The sequence below is a fragment of the Conger conger genome, chromosome 9, assembly GCF_963514075.1.
Source record: "Conger conger chromosome 9, fConCon1.1, whole genome shotgun sequence".
NCBI lineage: Eukaryota > Metazoa > Chordata > Actinopteri > Anguilliformes > Congridae > Conger > Conger conger.
In genome coordinates, this window is record NC_083768.1 from 44,840,699 (window position 1) to 44,861,390 (window position 20,692).

General features: G+C 44.6%; 2 protein-coding genes across 5 annotated transcripts; both read right to left on the minus strand.

The window, feature by feature from the left end:
- Positions 1-1,051: 1,051 nt before the first annotated feature.
- stpg1 (sperm-tail PG-rich repeat containing 1) lies at positions 1,052-6,056 on the minus strand. Its single transcript, XM_061256018.1, has 8 exons — positions 6,032-6,056; positions 4,365-4,486; positions 3,998-4,096; positions 3,458-3,637; positions 2,977-3,088; positions 2,280-2,448; positions 1,459-1,655; positions 1,052-1,166 (listed from the first exon to the last, which is right to left on the minus strand). The coding sequence occupies exons 1-8, from the start codon at positions 6,054-6,056 to the stop codon at positions 1,093-1,095; spliced, it is 978 nt and encodes a 325-aa protein (XP_061112002.1). The 3' UTR covers positions 1,052-1,092.
- A 1,391-nt stretch (positions 6,057-7,447) lies between these two features.
- On the minus strand, positions 7,448-17,340 carry LOC133136901 (four and a half LIM domains protein 3-like). Of its 4 annotated transcripts, none has more exons than XM_061254768.1 (7): positions 17,229-17,293; positions 12,355-12,388; positions 12,154-12,313; positions 10,844-11,018; positions 9,937-10,106; positions 8,885-9,071; positions 7,448-8,296 (listed from the first exon to the last, which is right to left on the minus strand). In XM_061254768.1, the coding sequence occupies exons 3-7, from the start codon at positions 12,310-12,312 to the stop codon at positions 8,145-8,147; spliced, it is 843 nt and encodes a 280-aa protein (XP_061110752.1). In that variant the 5' UTR covers position 12,313; positions 12,355-12,388; positions 17,229-17,293; the 3' UTR covers positions 7,448-8,144. The 4 variants fall into 4 exon arrangements, with proteins under 4 accessions (XP_061110752.1, XP_061110753.1, XP_061110750.1 ...); XM_061254769.1 differs by having other exon boundaries at positions 12,355-12,383; positions 17,229-17,280; XM_061254766.1 differs by lacking the exon at positions 12,355-12,388 and having other exon boundaries at positions 12,154-12,323; positions 17,229-17,340.
- Between the last annotated feature and the right edge of the window lie 3,352 nt (positions 17,341-20,692).

Sequence of the window (20,692 nt, forward strand, 5' to 3'; positions counted from 1 at the left end):
CACCAAACGGTGCCTCGTGTCCCAGTAAAAAGTCATGGAGATAAATTCCCAGTATTTTCCAAAAGAGGAAAAACTAAATTATAACCGACTACAAAAACAATAACGCAAGCAACCGAAGCACAAAACCATAAATTCAGAATGTAAAGACCACATGGAGAGTCAAATGCTGTTCTCAAAACCTGTAAATGTAATACACATACAATACTGTTGTTTCAGGAGCAATACACATTACATCCAGATAGTCAGTAAAGCACAGGAATGGTATGATACACTATATGTAGCCGCCAGCTGCTTCAACAGAAGTAACTCGTATAAAAACCACAGACCACCAACATTTTCCAGTACCAACATATGCCTCGTCTTGATACAGTGAGAGCAGCTATCAGTAACAGGAGTGACTGCTTTGCTTAGCATTGTGGTTAATGCCACATTACCAGGCCCACATGGCTCTTGCTGACTTATAGAATACTAAAGTGATGCTGTAGTAGAGGGCTAGCTTGATCCAAGATGGCGCCACACCTCCATAACGCGCCAGAACTTCATTCTTTTGGATGGCCTGCTCAAAATAGACATGGCAGGAGTCAAACAGGCGTGTTTTTTTTTTTTTTTACAAAACGAATTTGGAACACAAATTCCAGGGGGAGTTGGTCTGAATGAATCTGCAGCTGTTAAGGCGTGGGTGGTGACTTCGACTTCAGGGCAGGGAATGCCCGGAGTTTCACAGAGGAAATCCTCCATGATGTTGCATAAGGTGTCCAGTATCCTGAATAAATCACATCGCACATTCATGGTTTCGTTTCAATGGCCGAAAGCTGGTTGTTTTACACTGAAGTCACACATTTGACATTTCTGCACTGTGACACTTGAGACAGACCATCCTGATGTAATTCCATTCCGAATTGTTCAGATCGCAGTACCAGACACGCTCCCACACCACTGTTCACTCTATCAGCTGTTGTGCAATGGTATCATTTCTCAAAATGATTTATAACACAAGGGGTAGGATATGGCAAGTACAACTTTATTATTAAACACCCATAAAAAAGGACAACAGGACTGTTAAAAATACACACACTTTAGCTCTTCAGGACCTCATGCAGGGACCCACTTCTTCAGCTGATTGTAGAGGAAGGACTGTTTCACTGGCTCTGCAGGGTCATAGTAACCTGCAGGCACAAGAGCCGTCATTTAGATCAATGACAAACTCTCCAGGTAGAAAAGCCCTTGTATGACAGCAAGGTTCCTCAATCTCACCCAGAAAGGGCCGGTGTGGCTGCTGACTTTCATTTCAACCAAGCAGTAGCAAGCCTGATTCCGCCAATCAAGGTCCTTAGCAAAGACTCTAGTGGTTGATTAGGAGGATCAGGAGTGTAACGGCTTGGCTGGAATGACTGGGCCTTTCTGAATAAAATTGAGGACCCTTTAAATTTGAACTCCTAAAATCCAGTGCCACTCCACCTGGGCCGGGGGCAGGGAAACCCCTTCCTGTGGCTGGATTGACCCATCTGCTCTTCCTAGACAAGAACACAGTCCCGGGCATGGGCATATTGGGCGGAGCATCACAGGGGGGGATGTTGTATTGGCCAGGGCCTGGGAAAGGTGCAGCCTTTGGGGGTGGGACAGCAGGAGCAGACAGACACAAGTAGTGCCCCCTCCTGGACAGTGAGAGAACACAGGAAACAGTATGTAATGGTGCCAGACAAACCCCTCGCCCATAAACGAATGAAACCTTCCCACAAATCAGACACACGGGCCATGTCCGAATCAGCGCACTTGTCTGTCGAGTACACAAGTTGCATACAAGTTGTATGCAAGTAGGCAAGTGCGCTAATCGGAACATGACTAAAGTATCTGTCCTCCGTTTTAAATCTTCAGTTGGGTGAGTCTTAAACACATTCTACACAAGACAATGCATTTTCTACAGTATACTACAGGTTTAGCACAGTATGGTTCTTTAATGCAAAATGTAATAAAGTCAGGTTCTTATTTTTGCCTTTTATTTATATATGATAGCCATGTATGAATTTAATTTGTTTTTGTGTACCAGTATATTTTCAAGCATAGGTTTGGGGGGAGACAGTGAGACATTCATTAATATGAATGAATTGCTAGAGTAGCTAGTGTGCTTGTGAGGCGTGACGTTTGACTGCCGGAGACTAGCAGTGTGTCTCCCCCAGAGTTGGCCTATGAGCAGAGCAATCTCCCACTGTGTCCTTCAGGTGGCGCTGTCTCAGGACTGGTCACTAGCGGGGCTACCCCTGCGCGAGAGAGCAGCTCACGGTAGGATGGCCCTCGTTGGGGGCTCGGGGGGCTCGTGGGGGTTGTAGGTTCCGGGGCCGGGCACCTGGCTCGTTGCTGAGCAGAGGATCCGGGCGGAGTTGGACTTGAAGCAGGAGAAGGGCACCCTGGGTTGTGGCCTGGTGAAGGCGTCGGTCACGCTGTACTCACCTTTCAACAAGGACAACAGGCACCACGGCAACGGATGAGCACAAACATGGCAGCCAGATGAATATCATAGATAAGGATTTAAATTTAGCAGCTGTGTAGTATGATACCCTTAAACAAGGTGCTTAACCCAAATTGCTTCAGTATATACCCAGCTGTAAAAATGAATTCTATTAAAAACTAAATCTATGTAAGTTGCTATGGATAAGAACTGCTCAAGCTCGGTTTGGAAACAGCTACCAGATCAGACAAGCTACCAGCTCTAGCTGGTTGACCAGCTCATACCCAGCTAGACCAGTTTATGACCAGCTTGACCAGCTCAATTGCTCAAGCTGGCATACAATAACTGGATTTTACAGCAGGGATGTAAAAAAAACTAAAAGCTGTGTAGGTAGCTAAGGATAATAGTGCCTGCTAAATGCAATGTAATGAATGATACTCAGGGAGACTTGGGAGAATCTTTTTGCATAAACTCAGTGTTCCACATGCCATATTTAGCATAGCATAGTGGCATGCAAGGGGAGCTCTTACATGGGGATGGCCAATCTGAAATGTTAGAATACGGGTTACTTCGTCCTGTTTTGGACAGAAACACAGACTGTGTGGACCCTGCAGTGTTTCTGTCGATCCCATTGAAGGACACCTAAACCAACAGGAAGAATCCAAACAGCGACAGGAAGTATTAAAATGGCATCAGGAAATGTCCCAGTAGCAACAGGAAGTAGCAAGTGGTAGCATCTGAGCTTTTTAATACAACAAGGAAAATGTAACAGTTCCATGTCGGAAAAAAACAAAACAAAAAAACCCCAGATAATATCAACACCCACGCAAGCATACAGTATAAAATTAAAACACTGTACATAGACCATATTAGTTTTCTTAATATGCCGGACCAATGCAGCATTATACAGTATATAGCCAGTTAATACACAATGAATATACGCTGGTTCCATTATTGTTGAATAATAGCAGTAAATGCAGGTTGCGCTGTCTGCAGAGAAGCTGTCAGCACCTTATATTGGTTGGGGGCGGGTGTGATGTTTTTGAAGGTCTCCGTCGTCACGGCGATGGGAGGCTGGAACGCGCTGGATCCGACCTGGCTGAAGCAGTGTTTCAGGAGCAGAGAGGACTGCAGGTTGTAAGTGTTGGGCCCGGGGGTGTGCCGCTGGCGCGAGGGTGGGATTCGAGCAGCCTGTCGGAGGAGGGAAGAGCCTTTTTTTTTTTAAAGCAAAACTATTTCAAAACAAAAAACAGCAAAACAAAAATTTCAGAATGCCCAGTTATATTCTGAAGGCCTGTCTCCCATCGCTGCAATGTCTGCCTTCAGTTTGAGAGCACAGACTGACATGTGTGTCCTCCAATGTGTGCAAGTCACTCTGTAGTCCTTAAACTAGGCTGGCTTATTTCGTAGACTTACTTAACTACACACGCGCAAGGCACTTCCCGGCCTCTCGTACGGCTAAGCTAATAACGCAGAATAGGAGCCGATAGTTGAGATCGCCATCTTTCTTCCTTCAACATCGTTGGTTACAGGTTGGCCTGGGCTCCTCACCTGCGTGGCCAGACCTCCCGCGCCTCTCTTAGAGAATGAGGGGCTGCTGACCTCAGGAGGGCTGTGAGACATATACGCGCCTGGTCCCGGGTTTCCATTCTGGAACACAGACACATCTTTAGGCAAAGATATCATCACACAGCAAAAACATGGTTCACTTCCATCAGTAATAATCAGCCCTTCTTTACATTTGCATCTCTGTTTCGCCTGTCTCGTTGTGTACACAGGGCTTTATGTTGATGTTAATTGCAGTATTGTGAATAATTGTGTTAAATGTCAGTTAGGTTAATTTTTTTCCATAACTGTTAGGTGATACTGTTAGGTAGTGATTGAGAGAGGAATGGAATGATTCGTTTACTGTTTACACCTGACTCTCTTCAGGATCGAACCTCCGGGTCTGCACAGAAAACCCTCTTCTCTCAGCATTCCGCATTGATTTATTCTGATACTTTGTAGACATGGAAGCCGTATTCCGAGGAAGTCGTGAACCTGAATAAGAATTAATTGATACCAAGGTCGAAATTATCGAAATGCACTTTAAATATTCTGATTGAAAGTACTGAAAAAGAGCACTTCTCGGTCATTCGGAAAGAGCAGCAGCTGGAGAACTCACTCTTTGTCACGCTTTTGTGGGGTTTGCCTGATGCACCGCGGCTTTCTGCGCGGTCTGAGTGGAGGCCAACGCTGTCGTCAGTGAAGGAGAAAGACTTTTTAATGTTTACAATTAATTGCAAAAAAAAAAAAAAGGATTATAAAGGATGATTGGAACTAAGACGGTTTGGTACACAACTGTCTTAAGTGTCACGGAATCTGGACTAAATACTCTATATATGGGTCAGTGACAAATAAGGGTTACCGGTTTAGAACAATAATTAAAAGAAAGAAAGAAATAAACGTCTTTAAAATGCTTCATTAAAATGATATTTAGTTTCTTTAAAATTTTAATCAGTCACAAATCTCATACGGGATAACAGCCTCCCAGTAACCAGTAAATATTCAAAGTGAGATCACAAGTATGTAGTGCTCAGGAAGTAAAACATTTACTACTATTATTTTTAATTGCACTTGCTGTAGATTACGGGTCAATAGGTTCAAGTATCTTACACAAAACGTGTGCTGTTATTGACCAATATATAATTGTATTTATGTTATACACTTCCTTGGTGAGATATTTCGTATTTCATATTTCCGTTGCTACCATTGCTTAACTAACCTTTGCTGCTTTGCAAAAAGTCATCTTTTGGCCTTTTTTTCATTTTCTACTGTAAAACTTTCTGATTTATTACCAATCTGTACGCATTTGTGAAGAGCTGCACAATAACACTAGAAAATAGAATTAAAGGTTTCTCACCTCAGCATTTTAGAATCGACTTCTTCCATGATGTCTCGTATGTACACACGTTACCATGGCAGGCGAGGGACGGCCCTGGAGCCTTGTAATCATGCCGTCACTGCATGTGGGTTTCATACAGTCTATGGTTGGTGCTCAGCACACCCTGCCGGACTGTTTATGTAATGTACATGATTCTGCGTGGTTATTGACGTTCGAAATAATATTGACTGCAATACTGCAGTCCATCACAAGAGAGCGCCACATGACGATAATCGTTGAAGAGCACGCGAGTCAAGCGTTTCTCACGGTTCTGTTCAGACTAGCCCAGAACAACACATCTGGTTCAGTAAGACATTATGTTCTCTCTGCAAATGAACACTCTTGTACCTTTTACTCACATTCGTAAAACGTGCATAACATTATACATGCCTCCAAATCTAAACCAAGAATATAACCATAGGCAAACCAGAATGTTCTTGGAGGGTTTCCAGACTGTTAGGGAAAGGCTGTTTTAGCCAAAGTGCCAAACCTGAATTGTCAGAGGGCATGTACTGACATCCTTCGGCCTCATCATGTGTCACTTTGTATTCACAAAATGAAAGCATTCATTATGGATTGCGTAAGCACAGAATCGTTTTACAAGTTCTCGACGACAGTAGTTTTGCATGTTTTATTTTTTTTAGCAGGAGGCATTTGCTGACTCAGGCAGTCACAGGACACTGTCATGCCCCATTCCCATAACCCACTTCTGAAGGACGGGTGACGTCTCAGCATTTAACCGGAATGGGAGCATTGCCGGGCTGGAAAAAAGGCCTCATATGGCAATTCGCTAACACAAGGCCTCCACTATAAAAAGCAGAAAGTCAGCGTCATTGCTTTGGGGAAAGAAATGAAGAAACATGTCAGGGATGTGAACTTTGACCTCTGAGAACTGCAGCACTCTCTTTATTTTCTGTCATGGGACAACAGGGGAATGTCATTATTTTCCTCTCAGGGTGTTATTGACAGTAAGATGGTAACTGAATGCTGCTTAGACGCAATGAGCACTGCTTGTGAAACTGACAGGGGCGAATGCATGAGGTGCATTGCTGTAGCGTTTCCCCCGGTTACCCAGTATGGGTTCAAGAGTACTTTCTGCTCTCTGGCGGAGAGGAAGATTGCAGAGCCACACTCTTCGTCATCCACTGAGCTTTGAGCCGCAGGGTCAATGTGGGCCCACAGGGTGCTTTCTGGGAAAAGAAGGGTCAGTGTGGATGTTCACAGTTCATACCGTCGCCAATGTGCGTAACTGGGTAAAACTGTTTCCCAGGGCGACCACTTTCTGAGCCAAAAACTCAGGCAAAACCAAAATTTGACAAGTCTCCTCTGGAATTTTGAGTAAAAGCCTTGGGACACATTCTGTGGCTGATGGTTGCTCTCCACCATACAATTTTACTGCCACATCTGATTTGGAATATTCTGGAAAAAGGCTCTCTCTTCTCTTCCTTTCATGCCACCGGCTGTGCTTCCTTAGTCTTTAATTTTCCTTTTTTATAAAGCATGTGACGCGGAGATCTTCCCAAAACACCCTTTTTTTCTCTTCACAATGACATGTATTTTACGAAGGCATCGTTCTGTTGAGTGATGACATTCAGACAACCGGTTTAATAAAACCTTCTCTCGCCGTCGGCTGATTGGGTCCCGCAGAGAAGCAGTTTGTGACCTTCTGTTTGAGAGACGGACTCTTGACGGCAGAGCGAAAATGAATGTGCTTGTGAAATTTAGCGGTCATTAATATCTGTGCACTGGACAGAGGTGTGTGCACGCACGTGTGTGTGAATCTGTGTTTGCTCCCTGACGAGATGTGTTGACATCTCTGTGTGACATTCCTCCTGGGTAGGCAGGCACTAGACAAACCCTCTGTTTCTTTCCCTTTCGTCTCCATCCCTCCTTTTCCTTCTTGCTCTTCTGTCAGCTACCACTTCATCCCTTCCTCCCTCCACCCCCACCCCCCACTCCTGTTATTTACGGCTGCAGTCAACTGTAGACATGTGGTTAGCACCATACCCCCTTCCTTGCTTGCTTGACTGCCTATGTGTGGAAAGCAATCAGAAAGCAGTTTACAAAAACAAAATGGATGCCATTTCGCTTTACATTTATTTGGATATTTATAAAACATCACTTAAGTAAACATTTGGGACAGATTGTTTTTTTAATGCATGTTTCTGACATAATTTTTCCAGCGCTATTCGTGACCTTGGAATTATATGGTTCCATCTGCATTCTGGGTAGTTTTCACCAAAGTGAAAGGACTCAAAGCAGACATTTTAATTGAGCATTTTTTTCATACTTTTAAACAGTACTTTTGTGTAAAACTTCACATATATTTAGTGCCCTAGTAACAACATATTTATTATATTTTACTTTATTTATACAGGGGGATCACCCTCATTTTCAGACACTATTTATGACACTACCTTGTTTTTTTAGAACCTTATAATTCTCTCATAATGAGATTTACACACTGTTTGCACACGTAGCCTTATGACAGGACCCACGATCATAAACAACAAGTCTGGATGAATTTACACACACAGTACAATACTGAAGATGAGGACAGTTTAAATGAAGGGACAGAGGGCGAACAAGACTGCAGGGGTGTGTCCAAATACCCGAAAAAATGCATCCTCCTTTCCTCCACTCGTCTCGTCATAGTTCCGGATAGGATAGGAGACAAGGTGATTAGGAAAGGAGGATGCATTTCCAGAGTTTTGGGGCGCACCCCTGATGTTCGATAGGTTCAGGGAGTGGTTAGAGGCAGGGGGTAGGTGTGGTCTAAGGCTGGGTGCTGCAATCACGGCACAGAATCAGGTCATTCTCCTGGAAGAAGCCGACGCCCACCAGAGACGCGGAGCAGCGGGAGCAGGAGAAACAGGTATGGTGCCAGTGGCGCTCCCCGAAGGACACAAACTTCCCCTCCCCGAAACCTGCGGCGGGACAGGGAGGCAGAGGAGAGGTGTGTTCAAATATGCTCTCCTTACAGAGACACCCAATCTTACTGAACAACTGTAGCTGGCTAAACATAAACAGAAAATGTCTGACAGGGCATAAGAGTGAGGCAGTCTTGATGGAAATTTAGATTTTAACATTTATTGTTGACCTTTGAGCACAGTACCCTAATCTCCAGTTATAGAAATTAATTTTGTTGTATAAAAATACATATCTCTCTAGATAACGATATCTGCTATGGAAACAAACAAATGAATAAACAGTAACGCAAAAAAGCAGTTTAGAGGATCTTCCAGATTGAAAAGAGATTTGTTTGAAGACATTTACTCATCAGTTCAAAACTGGTGCTGTATGAACCATGAACCATATGACATATCTGAAACTATTCAGTAAACAGGCCACTTCCCTTGCTATTTCACGTCAAATCTACACTCCTAATTTTCTCATTGGCAGGCAGCACACATTGCTGTCCCAGTAATAGCACACTGACACTGCATCCATAGTCAAGTCCAACACTGGAAAAAGGCCAGCTGTGACATCATGGAGCAGGTGACTGTGATGCTGACCTGTGATTGGCTCACTGCAGACCTCACACTTCTGGGCATAGGTTTTGGTGAAGCACTGGACGCAGTAGGGACTGTCGTCCTGGGTGGTGAACTGCTTCCCCGCCAGCTCAACCCCACAGCCCCCGCACACGAAGCAGTGCCTGTGAAACGCCTCGTCGCGATAGGTCACGCCGCCTGTCAGCAGCACCTGCGGGGGAGGGAAATGCAGGAACAATTCATTTTTTGGTTTTCTATACTCTTTCAAACATGGGTTGTATTAAGCAGAACACTGGCTGTTCTTAATCTGTGTTTTGTGACATGACACATCAGGTTATGTTCAAAAGTATTGATTTAAGGGCCGCGGTGGTGCAACAGGCTAAGATGCAGCAGACTTGCGGTTGCAGTTTGCTGCAGTTGCACACCAGGGACCGGGGTTCGATTCCCGGTCCTGCCAAAAAGCCAAGTTTGGCCGGCTCGCCGCTCCAGAGGGAGGCCCTTGGCAGGGTTAGCTGATCGCCTCGGATGTCTTGGTAGGGTTAACTGATTGCCTCAGACACCTTGGAACCACGGACACGATTAGAGAGATGAGACGTCTTGAAGAAGGCGTGTCGCTCTTCCTCAGCCCGCCAGGGGGCGGGGTATGGACGGTGTATCAAACACTAACTCAAATTGAATTAGAGGAGGGTACAATTGGCTACTAAATTGGGAGAAAAAGGGAAAAATGTGAAATAAATTTATTTAAAAAAAAAAAGTATTGATTTATCTCTCAAGGTTGATATCATCTTGTACTAAATCATATCAACCTTGAGATTAATTAATGCTACTAAATAATGAATGCTACTTCACGACACAACTACACATGACAAAAGAGTGGCTGGGCTGTGGTTGGGAATTCATATTTCCTAAACTACATCGCACAGTAAATACAAATGTTTGCTTGTTGGCTTCACAATTGTAGTTTGGCAAGTTCATCGCTCACCGCGCTGTGTAAAACATGACAAGAGAAGAAGAGACAAACTGCGGAGGACTGAGGACTGAAACGTCGACAGACGCCTGTCAGGCTTGCGGTTTACCAGTTTGCAGCGGCTGCAGCGCGGGGCGAACTTGTTCTCGTAGCACGGCGAGCAGTAGTGGCCGTCGTCGTCGGGCACGAAGGCCTTGCCTCCGATGGGCTGCTGGCAGCCCTGGCAGACGAAGCAGGCCTCGTGCCAGGTCTGGCCCTTGTACTCCAGCTTCTTGCCGCCTGGGGGAAAGGTGCGGGGTTGGCGGCGGGGTCAGAGACAGGGCGGGAGGAAGCTGGGTGTCAACATGAGCCTGCAAGCGCCGTGGGCAGTGGGGACACTGTGTACACACAACAACTAGACAGACCTGTACTGCTTTCCGGAGTGGGCACGCTCATAACCTGTGTAATTATCAACATAAAACAACCCGCAGGCTGCAGTTCACATTCGTCACTGTGCTGTGCATAATGTGCACAACGGAAGTGAGGTAGATGAGATTTATGGCAGATCTACTCCCACCCTGACAACAGTAAACAAATACATAACATAACAGAAAAATAACTTTATTATCCTTAATTCTGATTCTCTGGGGTCAATTACTCGATCACACAGATCCCAGATCAGCCCTTCAGCTACTGCTTAGAGATACTGACCTCTGCCCTTACCCCATACCTCTCACACTAACTGACCTGCGATAAGTTCTGCCCCTTACCATATACCTCTCACACATACTGACCCCAGATCAGTTCTGCCCTTACCCCATACCTCTCATACTTACAGACCCCAGATCAGCTCTGCCCTTACCCCATACCTCTCACACTTACTGATCTGATATAATTTCCACCTCTTACCTCACACCTCTCACACTTACTGACCTCAGATCAGTTCCGGCCCTTATCTCACACTTCTCACACTTACTGACATGTCGTGGCATGTAAAGAAGGGTGTGTGCTTTGTATTGGGTGGGGGTGGAGGTTACCTGGCTGGATGGTCTCCTTGCAGGCCGCACACACAGAGGAGAACTCGTTCTGGAAGCAGGCGTTGCAGAGCAGTGCCTTCCCGTGGCGGGTGAAACGCTCGTCCGCCAGGGATTGGCTGCAGCGGGTGCAGCGCAGGCACTGCTCGTGGTAGTGCCTGTCGTCATAGGACAGCTCCTGTGGAGGGGGGCGGGGCCAGGATAGACTCAAATCAAGACTCTGCGGATCTCCGGAGTCTTAGTGTCGGCAGCGCTCAAAACATTTCATTTTGATGCAGAATATGTAAGCATATTAAGGGCTGTGATGAAGGACAATATTGTCAAACAGCACCAGATACTCCCATTACCCACCACAATCTCGTGTTGTTCAGAAAGAAAAGGAACGAATGCAGCAGTTGACAATCTAGTCCAGTCTATTATTCTACAGCATGTATGCTTCAATCAAAGTTAAACCATCAATATTCTTACCGAGGTTTGAAAAAATTGAAAGACATTATTGAAAGGCACTCTATTGGCACTGCTTTTGTAAATTCGTCACGATTAGTAAGCCGTGAAATGTTTGGTTTGTCCATTTGTGGTTACGTCACTATTCCCAGAATGCCTGCTCATGGATGGTCAGTCAGAGCTTATTACTTCTACCTGTAGACTTCACAGTTAAGTATCTTTTCTGAGTCATTTGATACGCACACTGCTCCACTGTAATGAAAGCGGACATTGTCTGGCCGGGGGAAACATTTGCTTCTTGTTACAGGTTCAGAGTGCAGAGGGAGACGTGTGGGCTCACAGATTTCCACATTAAACAGTGAAATGGAATTTAACGAGTGAGTGTGTGTTTGTGGGGAGGGGGGGTGTACTTGAGAGTGTTGTGTTCAGTACCTGAGGGAGTGGAAGAGAAAGGCAAACAGACTTTTATTTAGTGGCTGTGAGTGCGGGGGGAGGTGTCTGACGCACGAGTCACGAGCTTGACAGTGGGATGATGGCAGGGCAGAGGGCGTGCTCTCTGGCTGGGAATTTCTGCATTCCACTGAGGATGGTTTAGTTCTGTTCGCTTCAGACGTCTCGAGGAAATAACAGTCGACATGGCAATCGGCAAGAGAGAGGAGGATGCTTCCAAAGAAACAATAGTGGCCGAGACCAAATGGGCATTTCATTAGCAGGCATTCTGTTAAACTACATGTAATGTAATGTAGTTTAACAGAATGCCAGCGTTTATAGCTGTGGTATCAGGAACCATAAACATTCACACACACATACACACACACACACATATACACACACACATTCTCATACTCTCTCTCTCTCTCTGTACTCACCCGGACATTGTGCTGGATCAACTCATTGCACTCTGCACAGGTGTGGGTGAACATCTTATTGTAGCAGGAGATACAGTGGGGGGATCTGTCATCTGTCTCGATGAACTTGTGTCCGTACAGGGACTGCTTACAGCCAGCGCAGTCAAACCGCTCGCTCATCCTGTCCTGTCCTGAGGAACACAACACAATCGCTCTCAGAACCTGTCCTGTCCAGAGGAACACAACACAACCTGTCCTGATAAACACAACACAACCACTCACACAACCTGTCCTGATAAACACAACACAACTGCTCTCAGAACCTGTCCTGAGGAACACACAACAACCGCTCACACAAGTTGGGGGCGTCATTGGCTCAGGCGGTAAAAGCAGACGTCTGGCAGTCGGAGGGCTGCCGGTTCAATGCCGCCCTGGGTGTGTTGAATGTCCCTGTGCAAGACACCTAACCCCCAAATGCTCCCGACGAGCTGGTTGGTATCTTGCACGGCAGCCAATCTCCATGGTGTGCGTATGAATGGATGAATGAGACGTGTCAACTGTACAGCACTTTGGACAAAGGTGCTATATAAATTCCAACCATTTACAACCTGTCCTGAGAAACACAACACAACTGCTCACACAACCTCTCCTCAATCAGCCAGAGGACTGTGCACTTTTCCACTCAGGTGTTACAGGTCGTTGTGACCCTGGAGGAGAACGGGCTGGTGGAAAAGTCTGGGAAAAAATATTTATATTATTATTATATACTATATAACTATCTCCAGGATAGTGTTACCAGGATAAAGCTAAAAATACAATATGGACTGGATTCAATCAACATTTGTCCTTAACTTTGCCTTCCATATTGTTGCTATAAGAACAAGTGTTACTTTTCAGGGAATTCTACACTCACCAAACAGTGCTGTGAAGAAAAAAAACCCCTGTAAAGAACCACTCACTGCTGCTTACTCTAGTATTCTGTCTCACAGAGATTATTTATGTATCTGAGTTTGGGGGAAATGGGGTGCTGTTTTATGTCAAGTCAAACAGGGTTAGCACATTCCCTGGATGGTTTTAAAAAGCTAAGAAGAAAGTATCAGGGTTAACACACAAGTGGGATTAATTCTGTGCACTCAGCACCAGAAAACAGAGATGTTATTGTGGTCTGTTTTTCCTCTCTCTTTATCTACCCCTCCTCTTCTTTCCAAGAAGAGATGTTATGCCCCTTCCACATCTCCCACCTGTTCAAGTGGAGATGTAATCGGACAACAGAGTATCTGCTCTAACAACAGGACATTGGTGCTAAAGATGGAACAGTTGGGGTCAAGGGTCAAACAGCAGTCAAGGGTCACTGACCTGCAAAGAAAGAAATGCTTTGAGAAGGGATGGAAAACACAGACTGCTACGTAGCAACAGAGGTCTGGTCTAAGCTGTTCTGCAGGTTTATCCCAAAACTTCTGCTCTGCTTCCTCCTGATATCTAATGCATCTAAGAACCCGATTATTGTGCTCATAACAACTGCGCAGAGACAATAGCTTTCCTTCCAACCACTGTCCTCCAGATCCTGCCAGCTATTGTGTCCGTTTTTAGCCGCCGGGGGGCCTATTAATAACACAGACGGACAATGGGCGTCACGCGCAGCCCTGAACCAGATGTTTTCAGACGAGAAGGAGAACTCTGTGGGCAAAAACGGCCGCGGAAACACGGCGATCCGACCCCACAGAAATCCGCAAGGATTCCGACGGAGCCGCGGGGAAAACCAGCAGTCAGCGTTTCCATGGAGATTATCCGACCTCGCAGCCAGCGACCTGGCGATGAATCCCGCCTGTTCCGATGACGTCACTGCGACCATTAAGAGCTCCCGATCACATGAGCCCGCACCACACAGCCGTGTAATTACAGCTGTCTAGACAACGGACCCTTCAGCATTCAAGTTAGTGAGCTTGTAGGGCTCTCTGCCATGCTGTTTCTGGATGGGACCAAAGTTCTCAAACCAAAACCTACTGGACATAGCTCCACACGCCTGGCAAAGGGCGGATTCTGACCCATGTTAGACCTAAACCAGCCCTGGCAGCTGTAGCAAGCAGGCTTATTTATTTCATAATAACTTTATATTGTATGTAATTATTATGAGTCACTTTTAGTCATTGAGTACGGTGGGCTTGGTGCACCGTGTAACACCAGGTCGTAAGGTGTAAGCTCAGCAAAAATCATACACAGTCACCCTAGAACACACCTGAGAGAAATACTTCTACAAGCACATGACAACTGTGGTTGTTATGACAACATGTGATCCATTGTGCAACACCCCATGTTCCCATGTGGCAACTGTTCCATCTATTCAGCTTGGATTCATCTTATCAGATGACATCAGTGCTCATAGGGTAGTGACTAGGCTGCTACTTGTCTTGTGAATCCAGCCAAGGTAAGACACCTGCTACCTGCTACCTGCCCACACACAAAATGGCTCTCTAGCAGCATGCAAGACTGAGGTGTGTTTACATTCCTGTCACGCCAAGCAATCTGACGGATTGAAAGCGAAACAGAGACGACACTTTTTTGCGCAAGAAAAACTAGAAATGATCTACTGGATGTCCTCCATTTTGTGGCTCTCTGACATAAAGTCTACACAAATCTTGCCACACGTCATCTGAAAATATGAGTCTCGTCTCCCCCGTTTCCTTCCTGTACCCGGAGAGTGAACTACTGGGAGGATTACTGCTACGGGGTGGGCGAAAACATGCGCAGATACACACAAACACACACAGCGGTGTTGTCCATTTCATAGACCTAGACAAGAAATGACAAATTTAGTTAAATTCCTGTGTCTCTTTTTGTTGGAATGTTTTTCAATAGTCTAAGTCGTTCGAGTGTTCGAAGACTTACGTAGTAATTGTTTTTACTGAGTAATAGTTACATTAGAATATTCTCAACTAAATATTCTTATATATTTACCTTTAAGGGTTAGAACTTTATATACTACACATCCAACCTTCTGTCAGTACACAAGACTTGTACATTATGACCTTCTTGGTCAGTGTAATGATCATCTTGAACATACTGAGTGACAGAGAGAGACTGAATCATCATCAACAGAAACTGACGACTACAATGATCCACACCTGGGGCCAAGACAGGAAATGTGATCCCATTACCCACAATGCAGCATTGCAAACAGGCAAACAGCTCATTTAGAGAGCTGGGGGAGACGGTGCTCCTAAGTGATGATGTGCTAATGAGTGTTCCTGACACCACAGGATCTCAGAATCCAACCCACACTGTACTGAAGTCAGTGAATTAATGCAATGATCCCTGTGCTGCACCCAGCAGCTAAACGCCTCCCTCACCTTACATCAAAATGGAGCACCAAATATATCTTTCTTTCAAACAAAGTGACAGTGGTCAAGGATCAAATTTCCCGAATGTACCCTGAAAGTATAGTTATCTTCTCTTTGGGTACAAATGAGTGCGTTTTCCAAAGCAGAAAAGGTACAAATTAATTCTATATTGCTGGCTAGGGGTACAATTTTGTCTCCCTATGGGGTACCGTCCCAGCGACAAGCATTTGTATGTTTTTAGGCACTTTTCGTACCTTTATTCCTGAGGGTGCGTGTTTAAGTGAAAACATCTTTTATGTAAACAGAGTTATAAGTAAGGCGGGCACAGGGAGATCTTCTGTGGTGGTGAAGAATGATAATGACCTGTGACATCATTCATATGACTTTAAACGAGTTTAGTATGAGAGAGAGGAACATGCACAATTACAGGGGTAAGAAAGGGGGGGTGGGGGTGGGAAAGAGATGCAGTGAAGAAGGAATTTGCACATTCCTTGTGTCTAGAGTTCTACTCCCCAGAAGAATAAGTATATGACCAGCACTTGTTAAACACCACTCAGAGATCTTTATATGATCAGAACAGTGTGTGGGTAACTGCCAAACTAACTCAGTGTGAGGGGGTGATCGTAATGTGTTTTATAAATAGAGAAGGGGTGAGGGTGTTGGGTTGGGGGGGGTAGTGTGTTCTGGTGCATTTCAGGCTCCAGGCAGAATGCATGGTGAGGAGGAGAGTAGAGAAACCTTAATGCTAAACAGCTCTTTCCTTACGATTCATTATTCTTTAATTGAACACAGTTTGAACTCCGGTGCAACATCAGCTGTGGCAGTGTCCCCATCATTTTTGCTATGTTTTATCCCTGTCACCCTATTGTGGCAAAATCTGAGATGCATTGCATCCTCATCATGGAGATTACATTCCTTTGCTAATACTGCAGACGGACTGACTGACTCCTAGGTTTTCAACAGGGGGTCCGTGGACCCCTGGGGGTTCTTGAGGGTACTGTCGGGGGTCCCTGGCCAGACTTGACAAGCAATATAAAACATTTTTGTAATATAACCCTTAAACCCTTAAATTAATTGTGGGCCCTTGGAATGCATTCGAGCCAGGGTGGGGGTCCCTGGGTAAGAAAAGATTGAAAACCCCTCGATTAGCGGATAACATTCTGGATCTGACCTGGAAAAAAAAACAACTAGCCTATAACTCTTAACTTTTGCAAATTCAACAGATTCCAAACTTTACAAATCAACTTTTTTTAAACATTGAAATTAGTGAAAAAAAAATAGATTTTCCGCGTGGAGTAATGAGATGGCATTACATGGGCCTGACAAAAGCACATATTTTAAAATAGGCATTCCTTCACACTTACATTATTCTACACACCAATCATTACAGACAAGTCGATCTAAGTATCTTGCTGAAAAGTAGGCTACAACAGTAGAGATTCCCATCTGGGATTCAACCCTACAACCACGAACAGTTCCCAATTATCATGCTACACTTTGCAGTGATATGCTCATTATATAACTTTAAATCCCTAACGCATAGCTCCGAGGAAATAAGCAAATTCACATTACCTTTACAGGCAAAGTGTTATCTCTTGAATCATCTACCATGAACAACACGACGCTTCCGCAATTCAAAAGCTGGCTTTTAAACAGTTTTCGGAGTGTTTAACAGTTGTCAAATAACTGAAGAGCTGCAGAGACAATAAATCGTTATCATCCCCAAAATGAAAGCAGAAGCACTGGATACGTTCTTACCTAGATTAACGTCGCCGTCGCCAACCCAAGAACGCAGCGCTTCTCTCGTTCACAGTTGTAGGCAACGAGATGTATGCAGACGCAAATGTGTCTGGCTCTCTCTCTCTCTCTCGTCTCTCTCTCTCTCTCTCTCTCTCTCTCTCTCTCTCTCTCTCTCTCTCTCTCTCTCTCTCTCTCTCTCTCTCTCTCTCTCTCTCTCTCTCTCTCTCTCTCTCTCTCTCTCTCTCTCTCTCTCTCTCTCTCTCTCTCTCTCTCTCTCTCTCTCTCTCTCTCTCTCTCAAGCCACAATGACGAAAAAATAATGACGAAGAGTGATACTCGACCCTGTGCATGACACAACCAAGTAAAGTCAGGAGTCGTTAGATCCCGCCCTGTTCTCTCGCCCCCTCTTCTGACGCTGAAACCTTCCAACATTCCATTTATCTGTCCAAGTTGAAGATGCCTTTGAGTGAGGAAGGTGTGGTATGAGATACACCTTTATGTTGACAGCGCGCCACAATACCTGGAAAGGTTACAAAAATGTATTTTGTAACTTCAGAGTTAAACAACGCGGTACAAATGCACATTAATTCAGATAGTGGTTTCATTTTAAGGAATGTAGCTTAGCTGCGTGTTTTTCTGGCCATACCGAATTGTTGCAGAAAAATTGTAAGAACGTCGCTTTGGCCGGTGCGTTATCTGAAAGAGTGTCTGAGTGAATGAACAGGAACCCCTCCCCCCACACTTGGTCCAACAAGTGAAACAGCTGTGTCAGAATAAGTAATGTACACCTGAATTTGCAAATGTTCTCATGCCTTTTTCATTAAGTATCTCATTCCTTACTTCATCTTCAACCAGCTCTTTACTTAGCTGTGCTTCTCCACATCTAGGCTGCTCCGGGTCAGGCCTGCTCATTATGGAGTTGTGCTCATCCAGGTTAGACCTCTTCTCTGTGCTAATCCAGAATATACCACCTTTTAATGCAGTTTTGCTGCTCTGGGGTATACCTACTGTTCATGCAGTCGTGCTGCTCCAGGACCTGGGGTGTAAAAAATAAAATAAAATAAAATAAAATAAAATAAAATAAAAAAATAAATAAAAACTTCTATCCTTCACTTGTTTCGTCCTCCTATTTGAAAGTATGGGGAGGGGATGAGTGAAGGGAAGGAGGATGCATATTTTGGCCGAACCAGCTGCAGACCTCAGAGGAACACGCAGAGCCCCGCTGGAACAGGGCACGCTCCGAGAAAGACACACAAACCCAAAACCAGGGATGGAAAAGAGAGGGGCGGTGGATGTTTTTTGTTTATTATTCTTAGGGAGTTAGGGAGGACACAATGTGGTCTTTAACCAGCCCCACGATAGAGACAGTGCTGTAATGCAGGCGCTGTGAACAGAACAGAATGTGAGCGTGTTTGAGTGGAGGGGGGGGAACTGGGGGGGTCCTGTTCCTGTGCGTTTCACTTAGACAAAGACTCTTTTCTTTCTTCATCCTGTGGCATTGGTTTTGGGAAACCTGGGAAATGTTGCCGTTTCTGTCCCATAATGCAGTTGTATTTCCCAGGAGGCCATTTTGTCCCCTGTGTGTGGTGGTGTTGATGTAGCGGAAGCTCTGTATTTGTGCACACAAGGCAGCTGGAATGGCATGGTCCCTGCTGGGATGCTGGTCTCTACCGCTGTGGCCAGCATATATAATTCATGTGGCACAACTTTATCATTTTGCTTTTAATTATTTAAATTGTGGGATAATTTTAGCACACAGCATGTGCCTGGGACTCTCCAACTGGCCCAACCACACCACAGGAAATATTCATTTGTTTGAAAATGAATTTTTGGTCGTCTCATTCTTTCCCTACATTTTTAAACCAGCACAGAATCTTACAAGCGTCTCGAAGACAACTCATACCCTTACGGCTCTATAATAACAACAGGCTGTCCCTGTGTCTCTGGTACAATGCATAACCTTTTTGTCTCCATGCCAACAGATTCTTCCCTGTGTGTCTATAACAACGCACTCTTTCTTCCGTCTCTACGAAGACAACAATTCTCTTCTGGGTCCCAATGCAACACATATCTGTCCAAATGTCCCTGCACAATACTAGTTTTCCATTCAATACTGCAGAGCAGCATCATAAACAGGAACTTCAGTCATTACTTCACCGCTCACCCTACTGAATAAAAACAGCTCGAGCTAGGTTCTGAAACAGTTGGTAGCCGGTCAACCAGTTCATACCAGCTCCCACCTGAAAAAAAACAGCTCAAGCTGAGTTTTGAAACAGCTGGTTGACCAGCTACAAGCTCAGACAAGCTACCAGCACTAACTGGGTAACCAGCTCATACCCAGTTAGTAAAAAAAGAAGAGTTAAAAAACAGGTAACACTACCTTCACATTATGTGTAGCCATAGCAAAAGCAGTAGTACAAGCAGTATAAAATATGTTCAGGTAGGCTTTTATTTGTAATTACCAGGATGTATGGATGTATCCAGGTGCTGGCAGGTGTTAGTTTTACCTTTTTCCAGGACTACTTTGCTAAATGTTTGCATTTTTATTAGCAACAGAACCAGATAATTTCACATTAAATGGCAACTAATGGGGGGGGGGGGGTGGAAGAAATGTGATGGAATGATTGCTGATGCGATTGGGTGGTTTGAGTATCTCAGTAACTACTGATCTCCTGGCGCTAGAGTTTGAATGATGCGAAAAACAAAAGTTCTGTGGGTCAAAACACCTTGTTAATGAGAATGGCTCAAGCTGGCAGGAACTAATTAAAATAACCACAGATTACAACAGAAGAGCATACCAGTGGTGTGCAACAAAACACACAACAAATCTTGAACTGGATGGGCAACAACAAAAGTCCAGAAAAAAAAAAAAGAAAAAAGTCTAATAAATGCCTAAAAGCAGTCACTAAGTGTACACTCACTGGTCTGGGAATGCTGTTAGCCTGCATTGTCACTTAGTCATATTATTCAGGTGAAGACACTTAGGTTATTTTACATTCTATGTTACCCTGGGTAGGAGTATCCTCTAAAACTAGTGTAATGTGACATTAGGTTGCCTGACAAGTAAACCAAGACAATTTTGATTAAATCAGTTAAGTCCAATAACCTGTCGCACTTGGTGAGTTTGTGCCAATTCCTTAGTGCAGTTGTACCGACTGAATTGCTGGTTGTCTAACCATCTGAATGGCAAACTAACTAACTACTGTTTGTGCTTTGTTGGCAAGCTTACAAGGAAACTCGATTATATCACATACACAATGCAAGAAAAAACAAAAATCTTTTTTTGTACATTTTAGGCCTTTAACTTATCCAGAGCAACTTACAATGAGAGCAAAAAAGAAAAGCCCCGGACTGTTAAAGCATCAACATCACAGTACCGATTAATGAGAAGTGCAATGGTCAGGTCACATTACCCTGGTGACAGGAAATCAAAATCCTTTGGCCCTAAAATGGACATGCAGAAGGGAAGGCAAAGAAAGGAT

Excerpts from the sequence above, each read along its gene's own strand:
- LOC133136901 (XM_061254766.1), bottom strand. The coding sequence starts at position 12,312 with ATGAGCGAGCGGTTTGACTGCGCTGGCTGTAAGCAGTCCCTGTACGGA. Across the intron at positions 10,107-10,843 it reads CAAGGAGACCATCCAGCCAG|GCGGCAAGAAGCTGGAGTAC; the intron begins GTAACCTCCACC and ends CCTTTCCCCCAG. Across the intron at positions 9,072-9,936 it reads GCTGCAGCCGCTGCAAACTG|GTGCTGCTGACAGGCGGCGT; the intron begins GTAAACCGCAAG and ends CCTCCCCCGCAG.
- stpg1 (XM_061256018.1), bottom strand. The coding sequence starts at position 6,056 with ATGACAGTGTCCTGTGACTGCCTGA. Across the intron at positions 4,097-4,364 it reads TCGATCCTGAAGAGAGTCAG|AATGGAAACCCGGGACCAGG; the intron begins GTGTAAACAGTA and ends TCTGTGTTCCAG. Across the intron at positions 2,449-2,976 it reads TTCAGATTGGCCATCCCCAT|GTGAGTACAGCGTGACCGAC; the intron begins GTAAGAGCTCCC and ends CCTTGTTGAAAG.